Source organism: Spea bombifrons, chromosome 1, assembly GCF_027358695.1.
Source record: "Spea bombifrons isolate aSpeBom1 chromosome 1, aSpeBom1.2.pri, whole genome shotgun sequence".
NCBI classification, from domain to species: Eukaryota; Metazoa; Chordata; class Amphibia; order Anura; family Pelobatidae; genus Spea; species Spea bombifrons.
The window spans coordinates 9,261,952-9,284,424 of NC_071087.1; the positions used below are offsets into that span (position 1 = coordinate 9,261,952).

A 22,473-nucleotide genomic window follows, 5' to 3' on the forward strand; every position below is an offset into this window, starting at 1 on the left:
GGCATTACAAATGCCCATAGGGTGTCTCGTATTAAAAAATGCATGAGTGGATGGGATAAATTGAATTGGCCGGGTTCAAAGGTGTCCCAAATATGGGACATGGGGGCAGTATGATCAGATGTCTAAATGGCCAAAAAATACACACCTCACAAAATAACCCAACAAACCCATGCATGTGGGGTATCACTGCGCTCAGGAGATGTTACTGAACACATATTGGGGTGTTGTTTGACAGGGACATATACCAGGAGTGATACATTTATACCTGAAGTACAACGTGTGTGAAAAAAATACAAAAAAATGTACTACCATAAAGTTTCACAAAGGCTGGTGGTAAAATTAGTGCATGGAAAGGGTTAAATTACCAGCATGTGAAATACCTTGGGGTGTCTAGTTTTTAAAAATATATGACTTGATGGGGTAAATTGCATTGGCCGGCTTCAAAGATACCCGAAATGGCACATGGGGGGAAGAATTACCAGATTTGGAAAAAAAGGTTTTGAAATAGCAAAACGCTACCTGTACTTATTGCCCCATAACATGCAGAAAAAAGCAAAAAAACATAAAAACATTGGGTATTTCTAAACTCAGGACAAATAGTAGAATCTATTTAGCAGGTTTTTTCATTCGTTTTTGCAGATGAGTAAAAGTTTTTTGTTTAAAAAGTGAGAAAAAGTAATTTTTTAACAAAAAATCCCCATATTTTATCATTTTTTTTATAGTAAATTAGATGATATGATAAAATTAATGGTATCTAAAGAAAGCCCTGTTTGTCCTGAAAAAAACAATATATCATATGTGTGGGAGCACGAAATGAGAAAGAAGAAAATCACAGCTAAACAGGAACACCGAAAAATGTTAAAATAGCCATTGTCCCACAATATACTACGAGTAAAAACCCCTATTGTCCTTAAGGGGTTAAGGAAACATTCATATATTGACTTGGGTTGAAAAAAAAGTTTAAATCTGCTGTTGATCCAGAAGACAAAAAAAACCACACACCATAAAGTGGTTTACCAATTGTGCCTCAAAAAAGGTAAAACGTGCCTTCCTAACACCAAAATCTTATTTGTCGCTGGATTAACAAGCTATTATTAGACTTGGGCGCTGGCGGAAAGTTTGTATTCGTTCGGGGGAAAAAATCTTTGTATTCGGAAAGATTTTTAGAAATCCCTTTAGTCTGTCCGGGTTGCCATGGAAACAAGAAATAAATGCGTAGAAGTTGTTGAATTAAAATGGTGAGATTCTCCTCCTCTTGGTGTCGTTAAAATGGCGGCCGGGGCTACAAACCAATAAATGAACGGACGAAAATATTCATATTGCGCACATTAGTTTTCTTTTTTGTTCGTCCAAAACAGCCAAGTTCAGCCCGAAAACACATTTGTATGAAAAAGAACGCGCGAGCCTAGCTATAATTAATCGTGTGCTTATTAACCTTTATATCCCGGTATATTCTTCATATATTCATCCAGCCCATTTTTTGAGACATTTACTGAATTTGGTAACGTAATCTCTGCAGGTAGCGAATTCCACATCTTTATAGAACTCACTTTGCATTTTTTGAAGTTGGGGTCTTATCGTTAATTCCACTTGCCTCGTATAAATCATTACTCCTTTTCCCGCATGACGATATCTTACTTGCTGTTGACAATGAAAACAGTTGCTGAGGTTATTGTTTATTATTCCCAATCCAGTCTCGTTTAATTATTTCCCTAACGCAACCCCATTTATGGTTATTTTGCACATTTATTTATTTTTCCCAAAAGATTATAACTATAAACCTCATGTGTGACCAAATCCCCTTGCAGAGAAATAACGTCCCTATCATTTTATCTTATTTTGTCTCATCTGGAAACGCTGAGACCTGGCTTTCAATGACCAATGCAACAGAATTAAATAATTAATACATTAAAGCCGCCCTACGATGACCCCCACTTACCAATAACGACAAGAATTTTCCATTAATAACAACTCTTTCTGCCGTAAGCAATGTTCTCTAAGCCTCTCTCTTCCAATTTATTTGGAACTGTATAAAAGTCTTTAGAAAGAGCTCATTCATTCGCACTCACTAAAATATATATACGTCATCTTTTTGCAGAATGAAATTAAGTTAATATGCAACAACTTGTAGTTTTTCAAAACAGTGTTGACTCTTACTAAAGATATCGTTGGACAAAATGTATTCCTATATGTTATCCCTTGACAAGGTTTTAGGGAATTTCCCAACCACAGATGTCAAGCTCACGGGACTGTAATTCCCCGATTTTGAATATTGCACCATTCCATACGTGGAAGCATTCTTCAAGATCAATCCGGCTTGGCTATTTGACCAGTTTTATATATATTTTAACTTTATTTAGCAGTTTTAACACTTTGTCCTGTGCCCGACTATAAGTTTTTATAATTTGCTAACCTGCAGACATCTGTTCTTCATTGTTTTATATCCATAATGATTTAAATCTTCTGCATTCTCGTGAGCTTCTAAACGTAGTCAATTTTGATTGGACCAATGTCATTAACGCTTTTTACATTTTTTGGGTCTGTCATTGGCGTCGTTTCTCATTTTTGACTTTTTTTGGTTTGGGTACATACATTATTTTAAGATGTGGGTCCTAATCAGTTGACTATTTTTCACTGTGTGGTTTAGCGGCACGAAGGCACGACATCCTCATCAAAAATCGGGATCCTAGCCCTATATAACATATTAAAAATATTCTTGATTACCCAGCAACCCAGAAGCATTAAAAAGGATTATTAAAAAAAAATAGTGTAGCGATTAAGGATACATTTTGGACTTCTATAACCTAAAATTGCATACTTTTTTTTTTTTTTAGAAGGACCTATTTTCTAAGATTTCCTAACCAAAAAAAATTTAAAACATATTTGAACTCTAATAAATATTGTGTTACTTACACAAATATGGTTATACGTCTCGCGTGTATATATATATATATAAATTTTGTTTATAGGGCTGATCAAAATTAAAAAAAAAATATATATATATTAAAATATAAAAAATAAATATATTTTAATTCATATATATTTATATTATATTTTCTATCATATTATATTTATCACGTTTAACCAAAAAATCTGGTGAAAACGGGGAGGCAAAAAGCTCTGGCGTTTGGGGTGTAAAATGCCCTTGGCTACAACCGGACCGACTCCTTTCATTCTAACGTTCATTTACTTCAGAGTCCCGTGGGCATGCTGGCTGACCTCTCACCCTCCCCGCCTCTGTACACACAGCCACATCAATGGCGCCTACTGAGACACTCAAAACCAGCCACGTATCTAGAGCCTCCCTCAGCCAATGAAAGACAGCCATAATGCCACTTCTTCCTCAAGCTGACGTTATCCTCAGCCAACAGAAAGCTTCCGCCCGTAGCTAACAAGTAGCCAATGGGAACCAAGCATCAGTGGATACGAGCGTATTAGATTACAAGCTTCGGAACAAAAAAAGTATTTGTAAACAGAAAACCCAGAGGTAGCCATGTGATTGGCTGTTGGATGGCCTGCGGGCGGACACGCACGCCGCATCCCATGGGGCCTTGAGGCTTTCTTGACAGCGCTTGGCTCATTCACCAATAGGATAATGCTGAGTTTGTTAGTAGGCGGGACTATAGAGCATTGATGGACTTATGTGACAGCCACTAGCAGGTGTAGTGTCTGTGCAGCTTGTGCGTGATTGGTCGATAGCGGGACACAGTCGGGGCTCGAGCGCGAGTACAGTGTGGCGAGTAAGGGGGAGTTGTCGTGCGGTATAAAGCTATGATGGCGGCGTTGGCAGAGGAAGTGCTATGAGGTGGACGTGTTAACGCATAGTGGACTGTGTACAGATGCTCACTTGCCCATGGAGGGTCGCGGCCTGCACGTGTTGCGGCTCGGGTTGTCGCTGGTTACACTGTTGCTGCTGAGGCTGACAGCAGCCGGCCTTGTGGAGCAGGGAGCTCCGGGGCGAGAGGTGGGATACCCCTGGGAGGAACAGGAGGAAGGCACCGAAGCTGCGGAGAGCGGCCTGAGCTCCGTAAGCCCCGGGGTTGCTGCCGCTTTCCCCACCAGCGATGTTATTGTGGAGGATGACGAATCCGGGGCTGACCAGGAATATCCGGAGGGCGGCCGGGAGGACCACAGACCCAGGTGAATGACGTGTTCCGCGTACCGCTGCACCTGTGCCGATCCGGCTGCAACCCCCATGATCCTCAGCCACGAGCCTGGCCAGCTTAACTCACTTCTAACGGCGATAACTCGAAAGCTCCCTCGATATGTTGCTCCAAAGCTCGCTAGCAGCTGTGAGGCTGCATATTGACTCGCCGTGGCTCAGTAACTGGTAGTCAAGAGGCAGCTCGACTGTGGAACAGCGACTATCATGACCATCAGCCGCAGGTTTGGCAGGGGCCGTGTCATTAAATGGAACAACAAGTACTTAAAACGGCGCTGAACCTCCAGTGATCTTCCGTTACCGTGCCGATAGAATTGCTGATGGCTGGCTGAGAATCATAGGAATTGTATTTCCCCTGCGTGTTGGCCACCGGTGGTCTCCGCTGCTGCCGTTGGCTTTTGCCCCTTTTTGGTGATGGGTCCCCATATAGTTTGCATAGAAAGCGAGGATCTTGCCCAGCTGCATCTCCCATGACTCAGGCGGCACGTTTAACTGGAGAGAGTCCCTGGCTGAGTGTTATGAGGGTTTCCTTTCCCCGCAACGTGCGCTGCAGCGTGTTGCCTCCTTGTTGCGAGGCTTTACTAATCATTGTTGAAAGTGATTTAGATGCTTTGTAGGGATGCTTTAGATTACAGAGAGGAGGCTGATAAATGGAGCGGTCTCCCGGCAGAAGTGGTAGCGTGAGGGAATGTAAACATGCATGGGGCAGGCATAAAGCGATCCTGAATCTAAGACGATGCCGAGGAGCCATCAAAGTCTCTGCGTCGGACTGGCCGGATCTGTTGCACCGAATGTGATAACGGGTTAAAACTTCCCGCTTCGGGGTCGCCTGTAAATGCCGGTTTTTGTAACCGGTTTGTTTTGTTGTCGGAGTTTATCTGGAATGGCTTATTTTAGTTTGCCGTTAACCCTTTAATGTCCGTTACTGTACAAATCAATATCTTTATTGCATAGCGCCATCAGATTCTGTAGCGCTGTGCAAAGGGTAGACGGGACATAACATGACTGGATGATATGGAAACGGGTGAGGGGGGGCCGGCTCAGGAATTTTTAAACATGTTAAAGTAATAATAAAAGTATTTGAAATCCTATAAAAACACGAACCCACATTGATTTTCCTTCTTTTGGGGTCTTTTCGCTAAAACTATAGTTGGCAGGAGAGATGTTTTTTAACCCCCTCACTTCACTATTCCTTCTGAGCAGCTAACCAAGGAGCTAACAATCTATTATCTTAAATCTGTTTGACCTTCGTGTAACAAGCGTCCCGGATAAATGACTGATTTATTTGGACTTTATTGTCTATCCTCTATGCTTCGCCAGCCTCTCTCTGCGTCCGGAGGATGAACTCTCGGGCTCCTGCGTGTTGATTTACCTGCTTGAGAACAGGTGTGTGGCGTTTAGTTGACAGGCGCCCATCGCAGCTGCATGTGTGTAACCGGGCTATTTCTGCTTTCCTCTCCTGCCTTGGGAGCAATTATTCCTCCGTCTCGCGTCCCGGCTGGGAATTGGCGCCGTGTAGCTTTTTTTTTTTTTTTCCTCCTTATGTTAGCAACGGGGTGTCAGTCAAGTAACGCGCAGCGAGAACGCGCATGGATCTTGTTTTCTGGCTTAAATTATCTCTAGTTTGCCTCTCAAATAAAAAAAAAAATAACTTTCATGGACTTGAACTCTAACGGGTCTTTTATTTTAATCCAATTTTTTGAGATGTTGGAACCTTTTAGCCTGAAATCTTCTAAATGACTTCATCGCTTTCTGTGTCAGCCGGTAATGGGGGGGAAAAAGCGCTTTCTTAATGCTTTGTCCCTTTTGGGGGCGTATTTACTAAACGTGTAGCTTGCAGCTGAGCATTTCACTATGTGTTATAAAGGACAGGCTCAGTAAGCCGGCCCTGGACAATGTATGCTTAATGCGAGGCAGCTGATTAAAAAGGGGGGAATCCAAGCACTTTTTATTACTACCGGTTACACATTTGGGTTTTTTTTCTTCTGTTTTGACATATTTTGTGTATTTCTGATGTGTCGGAATGGCCAGCCTACTAGACAAATTTGGGCTTGTACTGCTTTGTGGTAGAGAATAGAAAGTCTCTCCCAATCACCCAGAGGGACCGTCCGATTCCTGAAGAAGACTTTGTTAGCAGTATTATTATTTATTGTTTATATAGCGCCATCAAGTTCCGTAGCGCTGTACAATGGGTAGACAGGACGTAACAAATTGACTTACAGAGACAACAGGTGAGGAGGGCCCTGCTCCAACTTATCGCAAACATCCGCTTGGCTTCGGCTTCCGCACTGACCTCTGCCTCAGAACCAAGCTCTTCGGGGCTGTCCTCCGGGGCCGTGTTCCCAAGTGCCAGCAATGGATGCTTAGCAGTCCCGGGTGCTGCAGGCAAACTAAACGATCGCCGAGTGCCGATTCTCCAAAGTAATTCATGCTGCTGGCATTGAGTGTTATCACCCTGCGGTCCGCGTGGACCCTTATCTTGGCATTTCTAGATGTTTATTGTTTCAGGTGTGTGTGTAATATATATATATATAATATATATAGATTATATATATATATACATTACACACACACAGTTTCCTTCGGCACGGTTTGTTTTTGCTTCTCTATAGCTGTCGATTCGATGTGACAAGGATGTTCGCTGCCAGCCCCGCAGCCCAGGTTATGGTGTCCGTGTACTACTCCCTAGGCTTGTTTGCACGGGCCGCGCTGCTGCTGTTAAACATTTTAGACTTGTCTAGCAAGCCGCAGAAACGCTGACACCGCTACAGATCAATATAAACGGCAGAAAGTTAGCAGCTCGACCTAAAAATCCAACACCCCCGGGGGATTCGTCCCGAGCCCCTGAGCTATGGTCTGTGAAAACACTTTATTATACAAATAATTAAAAATACTAAATTTATGGAATAAAACGGGCAATATGCATGTATTAAAAATGCCTAAATCATGCTAGCGGTAACGTCCATGGTTATTCCTCCCCATTGTGTTTAATCTTTCTCTTATTATTAGTTGGTGGTTGTTGGTTTTGATGGCCTTTATGTAAATGTTGTAAACATTCGATACTTTTTTATTTATTTATTTTTGCCACGTTATGCCGCAGATTGCGGCCGCCGGCTGTTTGGATTGTAGCTCTGACTCAGAAGCCTCTCTATAACCTGCTCGGGGAAGAATAAATGGCTCTGGGATCGGTCTGCCATCCTCGCTAATGGTTACGTAGAAATATGCGTTTGTACGCCCGCTTGGCGAGGGCTCGTGCTTTCTGGTTAGGATTGTGGTTGTCATTAAAGTTATTTGAAGGGATTTATCACTTTGACAAATGGCTTTATTTTATTATTTTTATATATAGTAATATATATTATTTCCTTAGATGTGTGGAGGTGCCCCATTGCTCCCACGGATGCGTTTCATGTTTGCGTGTAGCGTGTGCTGGGACGTGTGCTCGGTGTGTTTAGCACTCTGTGTTTGAGCAGCGCCCGCTGGCTGCCCGTGGGACTCCCCAGTGATGCGATCGGCCTCTTGTTTCCATGGTTTTGTGGTCTGTAAATAAGCGAGCTTTTACTCAGATCTAAGCCACATGTTTTATTCTTTATGCAACATCCTTTTTTTGTGTTTGCAAAAAAATAAAAAAACTGTAATTGCTTGTTACATTGTATAATAAATGCACCCTACGGGGCTTGTCCATACAAAAACCTCCCTTTTACCTCAGTCCGTCCCAAGAAACTCCCTCTAACTGCAGACCCGGCGGCTGCCATTGCTGTCGGTCGTATGATAACTTGGGTGGGTTTCTCTGCTCATCGCACTGGGCTGATGCTTTATGGCAATGCTAATGAAGTCGCTTCTCCTTAGACTTTCTTTAGTCAGTGTTCAGCTGCGAGACTAAGGCATTCTATCTATGATAAGGAGTCGGGGGGGGGTAGAAGATTGGGGATCAGATAACAGAGCAAGAACGGCTGATATGCAGGCAAAAACAAATTATTTAGAAACAAAACAATGCAATACTTTTTGGTATCTAATAGTGTTTTTTTTGTCATCTCCCCTGTAATAGCGCATGGTTGGGGTGCCGATATCTTGTGACTGTATCCTTATTCCCGTTGCTTGTTTTGGGATGACTGTAATCTGTTTACGTGGTTAAGCCCGGGAAGCTGTTGAATGTAATGCGTTTTATCAGCGCTAGTGATAAGCTTTCGATCTGTTGGAAGCTCGTATGCTGTCCAGGAGCCGCTGGCCGCTGCAGCTTCTACTCCGCGCAGCCACTTCTTTTTCTGCAGAGACGACGCAATCTGATCCCCAAGTAACGACCTCCCTGCGCTGCGGCTTCACGCTATGGAGCTGCTTCCGCAGAAGCCTTTCTGTGCCGTCGCTTGGCACGCAGCGGCCCCGCGGTAAAAACCACTGGTCGTGGTTCACTAGGAAGCTTTCCGTGAGGCTTGGGACCCCTGGGCCCGGGATCTGGAGGTGAGGTGACTGACCGCGGCTCTTCTGTTTCCTCCCCAGGTCTCTGGTGATTATCAGCACTCTGGACGGGAGGATCGCGGCTCTGGATGCGGATAATCACGGCAGGAAGCAGTGGGACTTGGACATCGGCTCCGGCTCGCTGGTGTCCTCCAGCCTCAGCAAGCCAGAGGTACGTTCTGCTCCTGTCTGTCAGATGATCCGCTCAATATCTCTAACGAACATCTGTGTAAAAGTGACAAAACCGCTGGAAAGAAGCGCCAACGTTTATTTATTATCAATAATATTTATTTGATGGGTGGAACTCACAGAAAATGTTTCATTTTTGAAATGTCGGAAATAAGATGTTAACTGGAGTGCGAACGGCAAAGCGACGCGCGGGAATGTCTTTAGAAAAGGGTCACAGATGGTGCATAAATAATTTATTTGTATTTGACTGATTCATTCTTCATATTTAATGAGTTTACCTGTTAGGTTCCATAATGTAGAAATCAGAGCAGTAGGCTGGGGTCACCTTAGGTCCTGAACTGGTTAATGCTGCGGATAATGTGGCACACAATACCGGTAATATATTAAACTTTTTTTATTTATTTTATTTTTGGTTGCTTCGGCACAAGAGGTGAGATACACGGAGTCCCGTATGCTCCGGAAACTATAGCCTGCTTAGGATTCGGGCTGCTTGCCCTCTGGGGTTTGTCCCGTCCTCAATAAGCGTAGAGTTCCCCGCGTGGCAAAAAGTAATAACTTTACTCATTTTACCTATAACGCTAGGCATTCTCATGGACACTTTAATTAACGGCTCTGCCTGCTGTATGTTTTTTATTTTTATTTTTTTTATCTAAACATTCAAGATAGGGCTTATTATTTAGGCTACGAAGTTCTGCAAGCAAATTATTTAAGGTCCTTTAGTCAATTGCTTAACTCTTCGTGGGGTGGTCTTGAAGCAAAGTCCTCTCGGTTGCCGGTACTATGCCGATTTACAACAATCCTTCCGAAATGGTTTGTCGGATGACTCACGCGTTCCCCTCAATCGCCCGATCGATGGGCAGAGATTAACAGCGTTTTCATCCTCTTTATGTTAATGATTTATCCGTTGGAGGGATGCGAGGTGGCTCTTTTAATCCGCGTCTGTCAAGCATCTTAATTGGTTTCAGATCGGTCTGTATGGGCAGTGAAGCCGCACCGAGAACGGTTTACATGGCAGCATGTGACCTGTTAATACCGATCAACCCACATTCTGCAGCATCTGGTGACTCACTGGATTAGGGGGGTGAGGTAATGCTGTCTGATAAAGATGATGTCATCCTTCACCTGTAATGCCTTCACACTCCACTTCCTTCCTCACTCAAACTCCTTTCACCTCCGGCCCTCTCCTGGGTTCGCTGATGAATGGAGCTTCATTGATCTGATTCATAAATATTGATCTCATTCTTTTGCTCGGAATCCCTGGGCGACAGTCCTTAACCCTTTCAGCGCTTTTATCTCATACATGTCTAGATTAAAATTGGTCTTCAGCGTTAGTAATCTATATCTAGCTATCCCCAGATGCTTTGGCTTTTTTTTTTTGTTAGCCTACACGTTATACTTTCTAATTCCATTCATTCGTTAGAACTTCCTGTTAAACTATGATGGCGTCAATGAGTTCCACAGTTGTTTAAAGTGTTTGTGAGCAAATACATTGTACCTTTTAAATATTAGTGCTTTTATTTTACATGCTTAGGATTTACAACAAAAATAACACATTTTTCCCCCAGCCTGACTTAAATATGTAAATATATTTGCAGATCTTTATATTTTGAGATATATATTTATAGTTATAGATGCTTGACATACCGCTTATAAACCTTCTTGAATTCCAATTCTAAGCTGTCTCGCGTTTATCTTTTGTATGCGATTGGGTGACGTAGGGTTAACCTTAGATCTTTATATTCCAACCTCCTGCAGACAAGGCGACCGGATGATTTCCTGTAAGATATATAGTTTGTTTCTTGATTTTTATTTTATAATCCCTGGATGACCAACCTGTAGCTTGATGTGACTCTACCTTGGTGATTTTGACCTCCGCACTCTAAACCGGTTTCAAGAAATGGAAATGTCAATATTTTTGCTGCTTTCCACAAATAACGATGCGTACTCGTTATTTCTGTAGCCTAATGGTTTTTTTTGACGATAAGCTTTTTGTACACGTCCTTCTTAAATAAAAACCTGAAGGAGAGAGCCTGAACTAAAATATGGAAAAGGCACAGTGTATACCAAAAACAATTGTCTGCGCTTCTCACCCTAATAAAGTTGGCAACAAATATATAAACATAATATAAATGAGAGGTTTTGGTTATATGAATTGGCCAAAGCATAATTAATCTCACCCCCCACGTCAAGGCGCTGAACTAAAATGTATAATATAAATATAAAATAATCCTATTAAAAAAAAAAAAACGGTGTAATAAATAGGATATGCTATTAGCCAGAGGATATATGAGAAACAAAAACTGTCTGCGCTTCTTACCCTAATAAAGTTGGCAACAAATATATAAACATAATATAAATGAGAGGTTTTGGTTATATGAATTGGCCAAAGCATAATTATGTTATGTTTATATATTTGTTGCCAACTTTATTAGGGTGAGAAGCGCAGACAGTTTTTGTTTTTTGTATACATTGTACAGCCAATACACTGTTTCTTGCAGCATGCTTACACCTGTTTGGTAGGCCTCGTATTACACATTTGTATTATTTGAGCCTGTGACTAGCTTAGCGCACCGACATTTTTTCTTTTGCCAGAGGATATATGGCATAGAAATGGTTAATAGGCTAGGGAGGGAGTATGTATATGTCCAGGTTTAGGAATAAGGCTGTACCTACAGATACTACATCTGCACAAGCTTTTAGGTATAGGTATCAGTTTCTAGCCTATCGGCAGCTATTGTTGCCTAAAAGAGGTGAACAGATAAAATAAGCAGGAAATAATAATAATAATAATACATCTAAAATATAACTTTTCTTTATGCCATTAAAAATACATCGCTGCGGTTCCGAAGAAGCCAGGCTGGCAAAACGCGCGTCGGCTTCTCCCAGCCGGAGCATCTTCGTTCATATTGGTTCGGGGTGAAGAATCCGCTGTCGCTCGGGGCTGATTTAGATTGACTTTTATCGGAGCAAATGAATTTGGTTTAAAACCCCCTGCACTGTAGGCAGACGGAGACAACTCTCCCTTACACGTTTTATCAATGAGATTCTACTTTAATGAGAAATCACTACTATTGACATTGTGTTACAACTGTAATCGATCGCTACATGCGCCAGCGTACTTTCATAGTGAATAGGATTCAGCTTGGCAGTATAGTCATTTATTTATTTGGCATAAATACGTCTCTTTATATTTTTATTATTTCCTATTTATCTTTTCAATAGTATCTCTAAGGTCACCACCTTGGGAAAATTGTATGGCTACAGATCTGGGATTTCTTGCTTGTTAAATAAAAAGATGGTGTGTGTGTTTTTATTTTTTTTTATTTTATTAAAACTTTTGTCTCGTTCAAAGTGGTGGTTTCTACCCATTCTTCCTTATTAGGGGTGAATGAAGCCAGTCGGCTAACCAGTTCTGTCTTTAGATGGACCCCCGTTCCACATGTGTCAGGAGGCCTTAATCTTTCTCCTTCTCATAGCATATCGGCACAAGTTTTTACGTTTGGTTTCATGTGTTTTTTTATTTATTTTAGGTGTTTGGCAATAAGATGATTATTCCCTCTTTGGACGGAGATCTGTTCCAGTGGGATCGGGACCGAGAGAGCATGGAAGCCGTTCCTTTCACTGTCGAGTCCCTCTTGGAGTCCTCGTACAAGTTTGGAGATGATGTTGTCTTAGTAGGAGGCAAATCCCTGACCACGTACGGTCTCAGCGCCACCAGCGGGAAGGTGAATTTAACCACACATTTGTGGCTCTTCTTGCACGTTAGCGGTTCTGTATATAAATACGTAAAGCTGCGGTAGGTTATGACGCTGGCTTATTTATGCCTTCAAGGATCTAAAAGGTATAAATGCATGTTTTAGACCACGTGACTGTTGCCGGCAGCGGGTGTTGGGGTTTAATATAAGCCGAGTCCAATCTGGCAGTTCATGTTTAACACGACCTTCGTTCACCTCCTCGTTCTGTAGGTTAAGTATATTTGCTCTGCCATGGGCTGTCGACGCTGGAACGAAGAAGAAACTGAACAAGACGATATACTCTTACTGCATAGAAAGCAGAAGACGGTGCGCGCCGTGGGACCTCGCAGCGGCACCGAGAAGTAAGCGCTGGGGCGATAAAACCGACGCGTTGGGATTTTATATCTTGTATGGCACTGGGGGGGGGCTTTCTACGGACTGAGTATTAACGCCACTGAGGGTATTGAAAAGAGGATATTTTTTTCATTTTGAATATGTATCAAATCGAATGTGAAAAGGTGAATTGTGGCAAACGGATGTCCCTTTTTGGGGAAGCAACTTCTAAAGTTCAAGCTGTTTTTGCGTTATAAGATGTTAAAGTTTCCACATCACCAGCGCTACTTTTTTTTCAGGTGGAACTTTAGCGTGGGGCACTTTGAGTTGAGATATATCCCGGATATCGAACCCGGGGTGGGATTTATCGAAGGCCAACTCGAACCCACCTATAACCCCGATGAAAACAAAATAATCTCAGACGTGGATGATCAAGAAGCTGGGACAAGGGACACTGTTATAAAGGTTTCTGTAGCTGACTGGAAAGTTATGGCTTTTAACCGGCAGCTGGGAGACCTGGAATGGGAACACCAGGTACGGTTTCTGGATGTGTGTAGTTATAAATAAGTGTTCTGTGTGTGCGTTAATAAGGTAAACAGAGGTTTTATCTGCATACATCTTAGAACAGGTCGCTTGTAAGGGGTTAAATATACATTATTTTTATTGTATAACGCATAGCTGTCCATCTCTACCAGAACGGTAGAACTCCTAACACAGCAAGTAAAGGCTTTACGTTGTGACCGTGACAAAGTTTAGCTTGTCTGTTGTGAAATGCACTTTGTGTGCTGGGATTTATTGTCGTCATCATCATCATCCCTTCAAGATAGACCGGAAATGTGTAAAAGAGCGCTGATCCTTCATTGCCGCGTTTTAATCTCTGCAGTTCTGTACTCCGATTGCATCTGCCTGGCTGGTGAGGAATGGGAAAGTCATCCCCATCAGTCTGTTTGATGATAACAGCTACTCGTCCGATGACGGCATCTTAGAGGATGAGGAAGATATTATTGAAGCCGCGCGAGGCGCCACCGAGTCCAGCTTTTATTTAGGTACGTACATATCTCTACCCCCCCAAATCTGTCTCTGCTGGCTCTGTGTTAATAGTGTGTCATGAATACATACATACATACATACATACATACATGCATGCATACATACGTTGGAGCCGCTCTTCCATTACTTACTCCGGCGTTTGCTAATTGGAGTTAATCTTCTATTACTAATGCTGGTTAGCTGCGTGTATGATTTGATTCCCTTTTTTATTGTAGGTGAATAATGCATATTAGTTGCTCAGAGTTCCGAGGTTGTTCCTCCTTGACGAGTCTGTCCGAAGCAGTAGAACGTCGCTTTATTTGCTTATTGGGTTTTTACTTTAGGAATGTACCGAGGGCAGCTCTACCTGCAGTCATCTGTAAGGATTTCCGAAAAGTTTCCAGTAAATCCCACTGCGCTGGACACCAGAAAGAACGACAACAGCATTATATCTTTACCCAGGATAAAGTGGAAGCCTTTAATCCGTAAGTAATGGGTTTATTGCCCCCTCTCTTCCTTGGTCTTAAAAACAAACACGTCATTTATAAAGTTGTGTTTTTATTTTTAGACTCTCCATCCAGGACCCCGGTATTAGTTGGTTCGGATGAATTTGATAAATGTCTCAGCAATGATAAGTTTTCTCATGAAGAATACAGCAATGGCGCCCTTTCTGTCCTGCAATATCCTTATGGTAAGACACCAAGCCAACGTGTGCCCCAAGTTAAGGCTCGACTTTTATCAACTTGGTAAAAGGGACGATTTAGCGCCTTTTACCGCCATACGGAAGAAGAATGCTTGTAAAAGTACTGTTTGAGTGTTTAATGTGCATTCTTCAGAAACCCAAAGAGCTCTTGGCTGGGGTAGAAAGTGTAGCTCCCCTCCTCAACGATCTAAAGACATCCAGTCAGTGACCGGCGCATCCTCTCATTGAAGTCAAAGGGAGCGTTTTCTGTGAATGGACACCCAGCCGCTGCGTTGGCCGAGCTGGAGCTGACCGGAGGGATGTAGATCACAGAGACATAAAATGTCCATTCGGCCCAAATAGCTCAGCGATGGAGAAAGGGATGAATGCATATGGGCATTCTGCAGATTTCCCCTATGCGTTTGCAAGGGTGATCACCGCAAACTTTTAAAGGGGCCGCACTTTTACCTTATCACTAAAGAGCATATGATGGCTGAAGTATATTTGGAGTTAATTGTAATCGGTGTCATGTAGGATTTAGCTCCTTGATCACTTTGCCCAACGCCGGTCTTTCTTTGACTCTTGTTCTGTGATATATGTCAGGGTGCTGTACTGTGCCTGTCTTGCCATCTCTGCTTAGTATTTCATTAAATGCTGTCTGCCAGAGTGTTACCAGCATGGAGTAAAATAACGGCGGAGGTCTTTATCTGTCCTCTTACCTGCTAAACATGAACATACACGAGGTGCCGTTATATATGATCATACGGGGGTGAGGGGGGTGTCCGTGTGATTCTGTATCTCCTTTGTTAGGGTCCAGCGCTAAGCGCCTGAGCTTTAATGTACTGTTGGTTTGGAGCATGCCTCTATTCTATAGGCTCGGTGTACTTTGGATCGTTAACCTTGCCTTTGTTTCTAGCGATACTTGGTGGAATTCCCCGGCTTGAGCTGCAAGGAACCGAAAGGCACATTCTAGCGTCTGTCCGCTCGGCTGGACGTTCTGTCCACCCCTCTCAAGCACTAACTACTGGTACAAGCCCATACTGTGTGCCATCCCTTCACGCCCTGCTTCTCCACTCTCCATTACCAGCTTCAGTGCTGTCAAACCATGCGCCCTTATTTATTCCATCTCGCCTTCATTGTCTGAGATATGGTTAATGCCAGAGTGGCGATGTGTGTTTTTATATTCAACCATCAAATTGCTCGCCGTTATTTAGACTATCATAAAAAAAAAAAACATGAACTCCCTTTTTGATGTGCGAAGTATTCTAACATTATTACTTTGCTGTGTGTTTTTGTTAGGGCCTCTTCCTTTCTTCCATTCTTATCCCATGATATATCCTTACCCTTACAAAAAAATACTGCAGTTTTTCTGAAGTAATACTGCAGTTTTTTGGACATGAAAAACTGCAATACTGCACTTTTACTGCGGGATTACTGCACTTTTTTTTTTTCAATATTGCAAACCTACAGTTGTACTTCAATGCACTGCAGCTTTATTGCATTTGTACAAAAATAACTGCAGTACAGTGAAGTACAAATGCAGTAAAAGTGCAGTATTGCAGTTTTTTCATGTCCAAAAAACTGCAGTATTACTTCAGAAAAACTGCAGTAATTTTTTCGTAAGGGTATCCTCCTTCCTGTTCCTGTCGTTAACATTTGTGGTCTGGGCTATGCAATAATCCGTTGTAGGACCTGTTCTTGTTTAAACAAATCACACCAACAATGTAACCGCGTTACACCTAATTAACCGCCACGTGTCTGATTCTGCCGTCAGTGCTAAGATTTGCATGTTCTCCCTCCACAATCCTAGGTTTCTGTGCGTTATTTTGATGAATTGACGTGATTCTTGCATGCGACTGGTAGCCCAAGGAGGTGTGTGTCTCTCTCTGAGGATTTACGCTTATTGTGTCCCCCCTCTTGTTTTCTAGACAACGGTTACTACCTGCCCTATTACAAGAGGGAACGCAATAAGCGGGGCACACAGATCACGGTTGGAATCCTGGAGAACCCAAACTACAAGAACCTTCGCAAAAAGGACCCGGTCCTGCTGCTGCACTGGTGGAAGGAGATCATAGGAACTATTTTGCTTTGTATTACAGCGACCACCTACATTGTGCGCAGGTTGTTCCAACCCAATGGTGCACGGGTAAGCAGCGCCACGGAATGTGTTGGCTTCATGTACCGATCTAGTAGATCTGTTTGCCAGTCGGCAGCCTGCCTACATACAGCTCCCTAAACGGTGCCGTTATGAAGCTCTCCTCAAGTGAGTGCAGGCAGTTTTTTGGGGGTTTTATCTCTAGAATCTAAGCTATAGCCAGAGTATATTTATTGGCACATTATTACTGTTAATTTATTTGATTTTAAAAGGTAGATATCCCTTTTGTGATCTTGAATGAACACCTGCTATTGTATTTTTCCTTCGCCTACACATTTTAGGTAACCCCCCCCCATTATTTTAGTTTTTACGTGACTTGGTAATACTGATGTATACATAGTCAGTCTCGCCAATGTTCTATTTTAGAAGAGGAAAGAATCCGAGACACAATGTCAGACTGACAATAAATATGACTCCAGCGGTGAAGACGGCAAAGATAACTGGAATGATTTCAAGAACTGCGGCTACGTCTCCCGGTAAGAGCGATCTTTATGCAAAGCCCAAACCTGGCCACTATGTGAAAACAAAAATGTGTTGGAGAAGAGCGAACCATGAAATCTCCGGAAAGAGATAAGTTTACACTCCATTTTTGTAGGACAGATGAAGTACTTGTGTATAATACGCACCTACCAGATCAGATCACTGGCCGACCGGTGACTCCGATCAGTGACCTAAAGAGTCAACAATCGGTGATCAGATGGCAATTTATCATAAAAATATTGTAAAAGAGTGTAACCATATGTACGTGACCAATCTGATCACCTAAAACGTCAGTAATTAGAGCTGAGATACTAACTCACTATGTAATAAGAATGCAAATTATATATTTTAATATATATACTGGATTTGCTTGATTATAAGACAAGGTTTTTTCAGAGCAAATGCGTACTTGGTGCTGCGCGGGGCTTTTATGTTCATTTCACCTCCGGAGGGGGGGGGGTTTGTGTGTTTTTTTTTGTTTTTTGTTTTTTTTTGGGTACGTTTGCAGCTCGCTTGTGATCGTACATATTACATTATTTATTCACATTGCTTTTATTGCATTGACCTGTTATCTTTGTTTGACTTTATTAGGTACCTTACGGATTTTGAGCCTATTCAGTGTTTGGGACGCGGAGGGTTCGGGGTGGTGTTTGAAGCCAGGAACAAAGTAGACGACTGCAACTACGCTATAAAAAGAATCCGCCTCCCCAACAGGTAGACGTCTAATAACAAAATCTCGCCTCCGTGGTTTTCATGCGGTCCCGGCGCTTGTGTTTGTACGCTGCTGCTATTCAGTATCGCTAAATGAAGAACGGCGGAAACATTAAGTGGAAAGAGGAACTTTGTTGGAAAATGTTTGTTTAGGGACCATTATCTGAGCATTTATGACGTTTGCCCGTTTATGGCTAGGATGTTTTAGTGAATCCTTAAGAGTAACTTATAGGCAAAAAATAGGGATCCCTTTGATATGGGAGGAAGCAAACAGATCTGCAAAATAAGATTGGCTGTAAAGCATGAAAGTTCATCGCGAGAGTGAATATGATGGGCTGCTGACAATGCTGTCGGTAGAATAAACGATGTAGACTTGAGTGCAGTTGGTATTATATGGGCGGCATTTTGTAGCCCGCTTTGTTGTTTGTTTGGTTTCTGTAAACATGGGCTTGTTGAATTTATTCATTTTTTTTCCTGTAGGGATCTGGCACGTGAGAAAGTAATGCGTGAAGTTAAAGCTTTAGCTAAACTGGAGCATCCCGGCATCGTCCGCTACTTCAATGCGTGGCTGGAAGCTCCTCCTGAACTGTGGCAAGAAAAAATGGACGAGCTGTGGCTGAAGGATGGAAGGTACGGCTTCTGTAAAGAACTAAAATGTTTGCCCTACCTTGCTACAGATATACACTAGAGTTCATAAGTTTCGGGTTACTTAAACAGGGGGGGGGGGGGGCAAATTTTGTCCATTAAAACACCAAACAGGTCAGAAATACCGCGTAGATGTTAATGTTGTGAAAGACTATTGTAGCTTAAAACGGACTATTTTTAATGGGATATCTAGGGGTACAGAGGCCCTCTATCACTCCCATCACTCCTGTGTTCACTAATCTCAGTTTTAAGTTTAAAATGCTATTTGGCCATTCAGAAAGTTAAGTTTTCTAACTGTAGTATGCGTGTCTGGGTTTATGTCTGTGTAGTATACCCCCCACCCATATTTTTTGTTTGCTAAGGAACTTTAATACTGAAGTCTATACTGAATGGTTGTCGGTTTTTAGTATATAATATATTTGTCGCAGGAAAGGTTATTGTAATCGGCTGCTTCTTATACTTTCTTTTGCTTCTCTTAGCACCGATTGGCCGTTAAGTTCCCCGACGCCTCTGGAATGTCTTTCTGTCCGAGTCCGTAGCACGGATCCGTACTCCATGAAGGAACAGGTTGAAGTGATAACGCCGTCATCGGAAAGTGTGAGCTCCCTCTCCGCCGGATTTCTAGCCGTACCCCCCGGAGTGCACGAGAGGCACCCACCTCTGCGCAGGTTTTCTACACCCGGAGACTTGAACCAGTCGGAAAACATCGCTGTAAACCTACAGGACAGCTTTCTCACCGACTGCGACGTGGAGCCCGGTGACCTGGATGACGACGATCTGGGTATTTATTACGATTACTGCCCTCGCTCAGCCTTGGATGTAGGAACGCACGAGCGAACTTCCTCGTCGATAGTGTTTGAAGACTCTGGTTGCGATAACGCATCCAATAACGTAGATAACAAAACGGACGTGTCGGTTCTCCTAACCAACAGTGAGTTTTCCGGTAGAGAAATCGGCACGAAGGACTCGAGCGAAAGCAAACCAACTTCGGCGAGCACTTTATCCATCTCTCCTCCGAGGCCGAAGACCTTGAATTTGGATCTCACGAAAAACACGGCCGAAAGGGTTAAACCCAGCTCCCCAAAGGTGTATCTGTACATCCAGATGCAGCTCTGCCGCAAGGAAAACCTCAAAGACTGGATGAGCGCCCGCTGCACGCTGGAGGAGCGGCCGCGAGCCGAGAGTCTGCGTATATTTCTGCAGATCGCGGAGGCCGTGGAGTTCCTACATAGCAAAGGTCTAATGCACAGAGATCTGAAGGTGCGACGCGGGGTTTAGATCTAATCGCTTTATATGTAGTATGAAAAGGCAATGTATTCTGTTTGTAAACGCGTCCCTTGCCGTTCCTGTTTGATCTGCAGGTATTTGCCGTTCAGGATCGTTGCTACAATGTAATATCCAGGTTTCGCACATATCCCTTAGTAGGCCTTGTTAGTCCCCTGTCACATAAGGATGTCTTCTCTAATATATACGCAAACGCGGTATATTGGTGATATTAAAAGAAATTAAGTGTTCCCTGTAAAATATTGTCCATAAGTGGCAACCCAACACCCTGAGTGGAGTCGCGTTCTTGGTAGGCTTGGACTGACGGGTACATTTTGGTACGTTTTTTTTGTTTACCGCTTTATTCTGCCCCAGTCTACGTTGCTGTGTCTAAAAACCACAGCAGTTCCTGCTTTTGCAAAAGATCTCCCCAATTTACGTCCGGCTCAGGTTGATCGCAGTAAGAAGAGAGAGAAAATTGGTTCCCATTTCCAAAAAAACAGCGTTGGGTTTTTAATAGCTTTTCATAGCTATATGAGGCACAGGTCATGTGTACAGTCTGGTGACTAATAAAACAAAAAGACCCTCCAGAACTATGTATAGTTAGATAAAATATTAAGGGACTAATTTTCTGTATGCAGGGCCTAAGTGAATGGACCCCTCTTTCTTTCTTCGGCACCTTTTTCAGTGCCTACTTTCACATTCCATGCAACCAAGTCACACACAATAAATTGATTAGCTGTGTGTAATGTGTGTATATATATATATATATATATATAATATATAATGTATGTATATGTGTGTGTGTGTGTGTGGCAGCATTTTATTTTTTGTCCTAACCTCTTTTTTTTTTTTTTTTTTTGTGTGTGTGTCTTTTCTTTAGCCTTCCAATATATTTTTTACTATGGACGATGTGGTAAAAGTAGGAGATTTTGGGTTGGTTACGGAAATGGACCAAGAAGATGATGACGCTGTCCTGACCCCGATGCCGGCGTATGCCAGACATACTGGCCAGGTGGGAACGAAGCTCTACATGAGCCCAGAGCAGGTAAGCGTTTTCAGGCGAGACTACGTTTTCTTTCCTTTTATTTAAATATTGCATGGGTATATTGTTTGAGCTTTTCGTTTTCGTTTTTGTTTGCAGATCTATAGCCAAAGTTACTCGCACAAAGTGGATATCTTCTCCCTGGGGCTAATCCTTTTTGAGCTGCTGTATCCGTTTAGCACGCAGATGGAGCGCGTCAGAGTAAGTCTTATGGCTTGCGTGATGTTTCACGACATGGTTATAACTTTCACAACCCGTGTCTTATTTTTTGTTTTGTTTTTTGTGAAAATTGTGTGAAGCAAAAGATTTCTGTTCTATTTTATTCCCTTAACTGAAACATGCGCAGAAATCCGCTCTCCCTCAGGGTAATGTCAAAACAAGTTTTAAAAGATGGTAAAGCCTCACTTATTCCCAGCATATGTGCGGTTACCGGTTGTATCCGGGTAGCTCAATCGTAGGAGAGACTGTTAATCTGCTCTGTGAAGGGGGTGGGGGGGGGGGTTTGGCTGCAAGTCTAACCTTACTGGATTTTGCTGGCAATAACCTTACTGATCTGTGATTCCGGTTTAGTACCAGTAAGGAACGCTGTATTAGTGCGCGCGTGCAAGTCGGCTTTCGCAGAGCCCACAAAGCGACTCTTCCTTCTCTTTTCACGTTAACCGCCTTAGTGTTAACATGTTGCGTGCGGCACCGCTATGTGCAATGCCCAACATTTTTTCTTACTTTTCTTTTTTTTTTTTTTTTTTTTTTTTTTTTTTTTTTTATGGGAAGCAACTTGATTGCAAACCAACTTTAATTTTATATTTTTTCTACTGCAGATATTAACAGAATTGCGAGACCTGAAGTTTCCGCCGCTTTTCACACAGAAGTTTGCCCAGGAGGTAAATGCTCGTCTATAGCCTTTTGGTGTGATTGTTATTCTAAAGGGACGGTTTTAATGTCCCTGACGGCCCCTTTGAAGAAGAATGCTTATTAACATACTCTGAGCGACCCAAATGTCCACGGCCAAACCGATCATTTAGCGGCTGGAATCAGCAATCGCTTCCTAAGCATAATCGGTGTTATCCCAAAGCTTACTGCGAGTAAGAAACAGTCTTGTCATTAAGGGGTTAAGTAAACCAAGGTTAAAAAACACCACTTTGTAATGAATCTTCGGGGGGGAAGCTGTATAACATGCAAAATTACATCTCTGCATTCATCTTAATGGTAACTTTTTTTTTTTTTAATTTTTTTATTATTAACCTAGGAAAATATGGTCCTCCATATGCTGTCCCATAACCCAAGCGAAAGACCCGAAGCGGAAGAAATTATCGAAAATCCCTTGTTTGAAAGCGTCTCGCTTCCGGGCAAACTGACTCTCAGACAGCGTTCCCGGACTCTCAGCATGTCCGGCTTAAAGCATTTAAAACATTCCAGCAGCAAATGAGCGCGGCACAGAGACACTCGCTCCTTCCGCGCTCGGTGGGATTTTTATACACGACTGGAGCTTGATCAGTCGTCCTCGGATTTCTACTCGTTTGCATCCTCGGTATCTGTTCAGCCCCGAATCCTTTTGTTGCACAAAAATCATTAAGTCTCTCCTCACATCAGTTC

General features: G+C 42.7%; 1 protein-coding gene across 2 annotated transcripts; it reads left to right on the plus strand.

Annotated features, from left to right (window-relative positions):
* The first annotated feature begins 3,753 nt into the window (after positions 1–3,753).
* On the plus strand, positions 3,754–22,426 carry EIF2AK3 (eukaryotic translation initiation factor 2 alpha kinase 3). 2 transcript variants are annotated; one of them, XM_053458134.1, is made up of 18 exons: positions 3,754–4,140; positions 8,657–8,786; positions 12,334–12,528; positions 12,769–12,899; positions 13,170–13,404; positions 13,754–13,916; positions 14,244–14,384; positions 14,468–14,590; positions 15,498–15,608; positions 16,510–16,727; positions 17,103–17,212; positions 17,808–17,930; positions 18,408–18,557; positions 19,052–19,832; positions 20,719–20,883; positions 20,980–21,081; positions 21,699–21,761; positions 22,127–22,426. In XM_053458134.1, the coding sequence occupies exons 1-18, from the start codon at positions 3,854–3,856 to the stop codon at positions 22,304–22,306; spliced, it is 3,408 nt and encodes a 1,135-aa protein (XP_053314109.1). In that variant the 5' UTR covers positions 3,754–3,853; the 3' UTR covers positions 22,307–22,426. The 2 variants fall into 2 exon arrangements, with proteins under 2 accessions (XP_053314109.1, XP_053314110.1); XM_053458135.1 differs by lacking the exon at positions 15,498–15,608.
* Positions 22,427–22,473: the final 47 nt, after the last annotated feature.

Bases quoted from the DNA above. Each gene is read 5' to 3' on its own strand.
- EIF2AK3 (XM_053458134.1), top strand. From the start codon at position 3,854: ATGGAGGGTCGCGGCCTGCACGTGTTGCGGCTCGGGTTGTCGCTGGTT. The intron at 12,900-13,169 runs GTAAGCGCTGGG...CTTTTTTTTCAG, and splicing joins CCTCGCAGCGGCACCGAGAA to GTGGAACTTTAGCGTGGGGC. The intron at 20,884-20,979 runs GTAAGCGTTTTC...TTTTGTTTGCAG, and splicing joins TCTACATGAGCCCAGAGCAG to ATCTATAGCCAAAGTTACTC.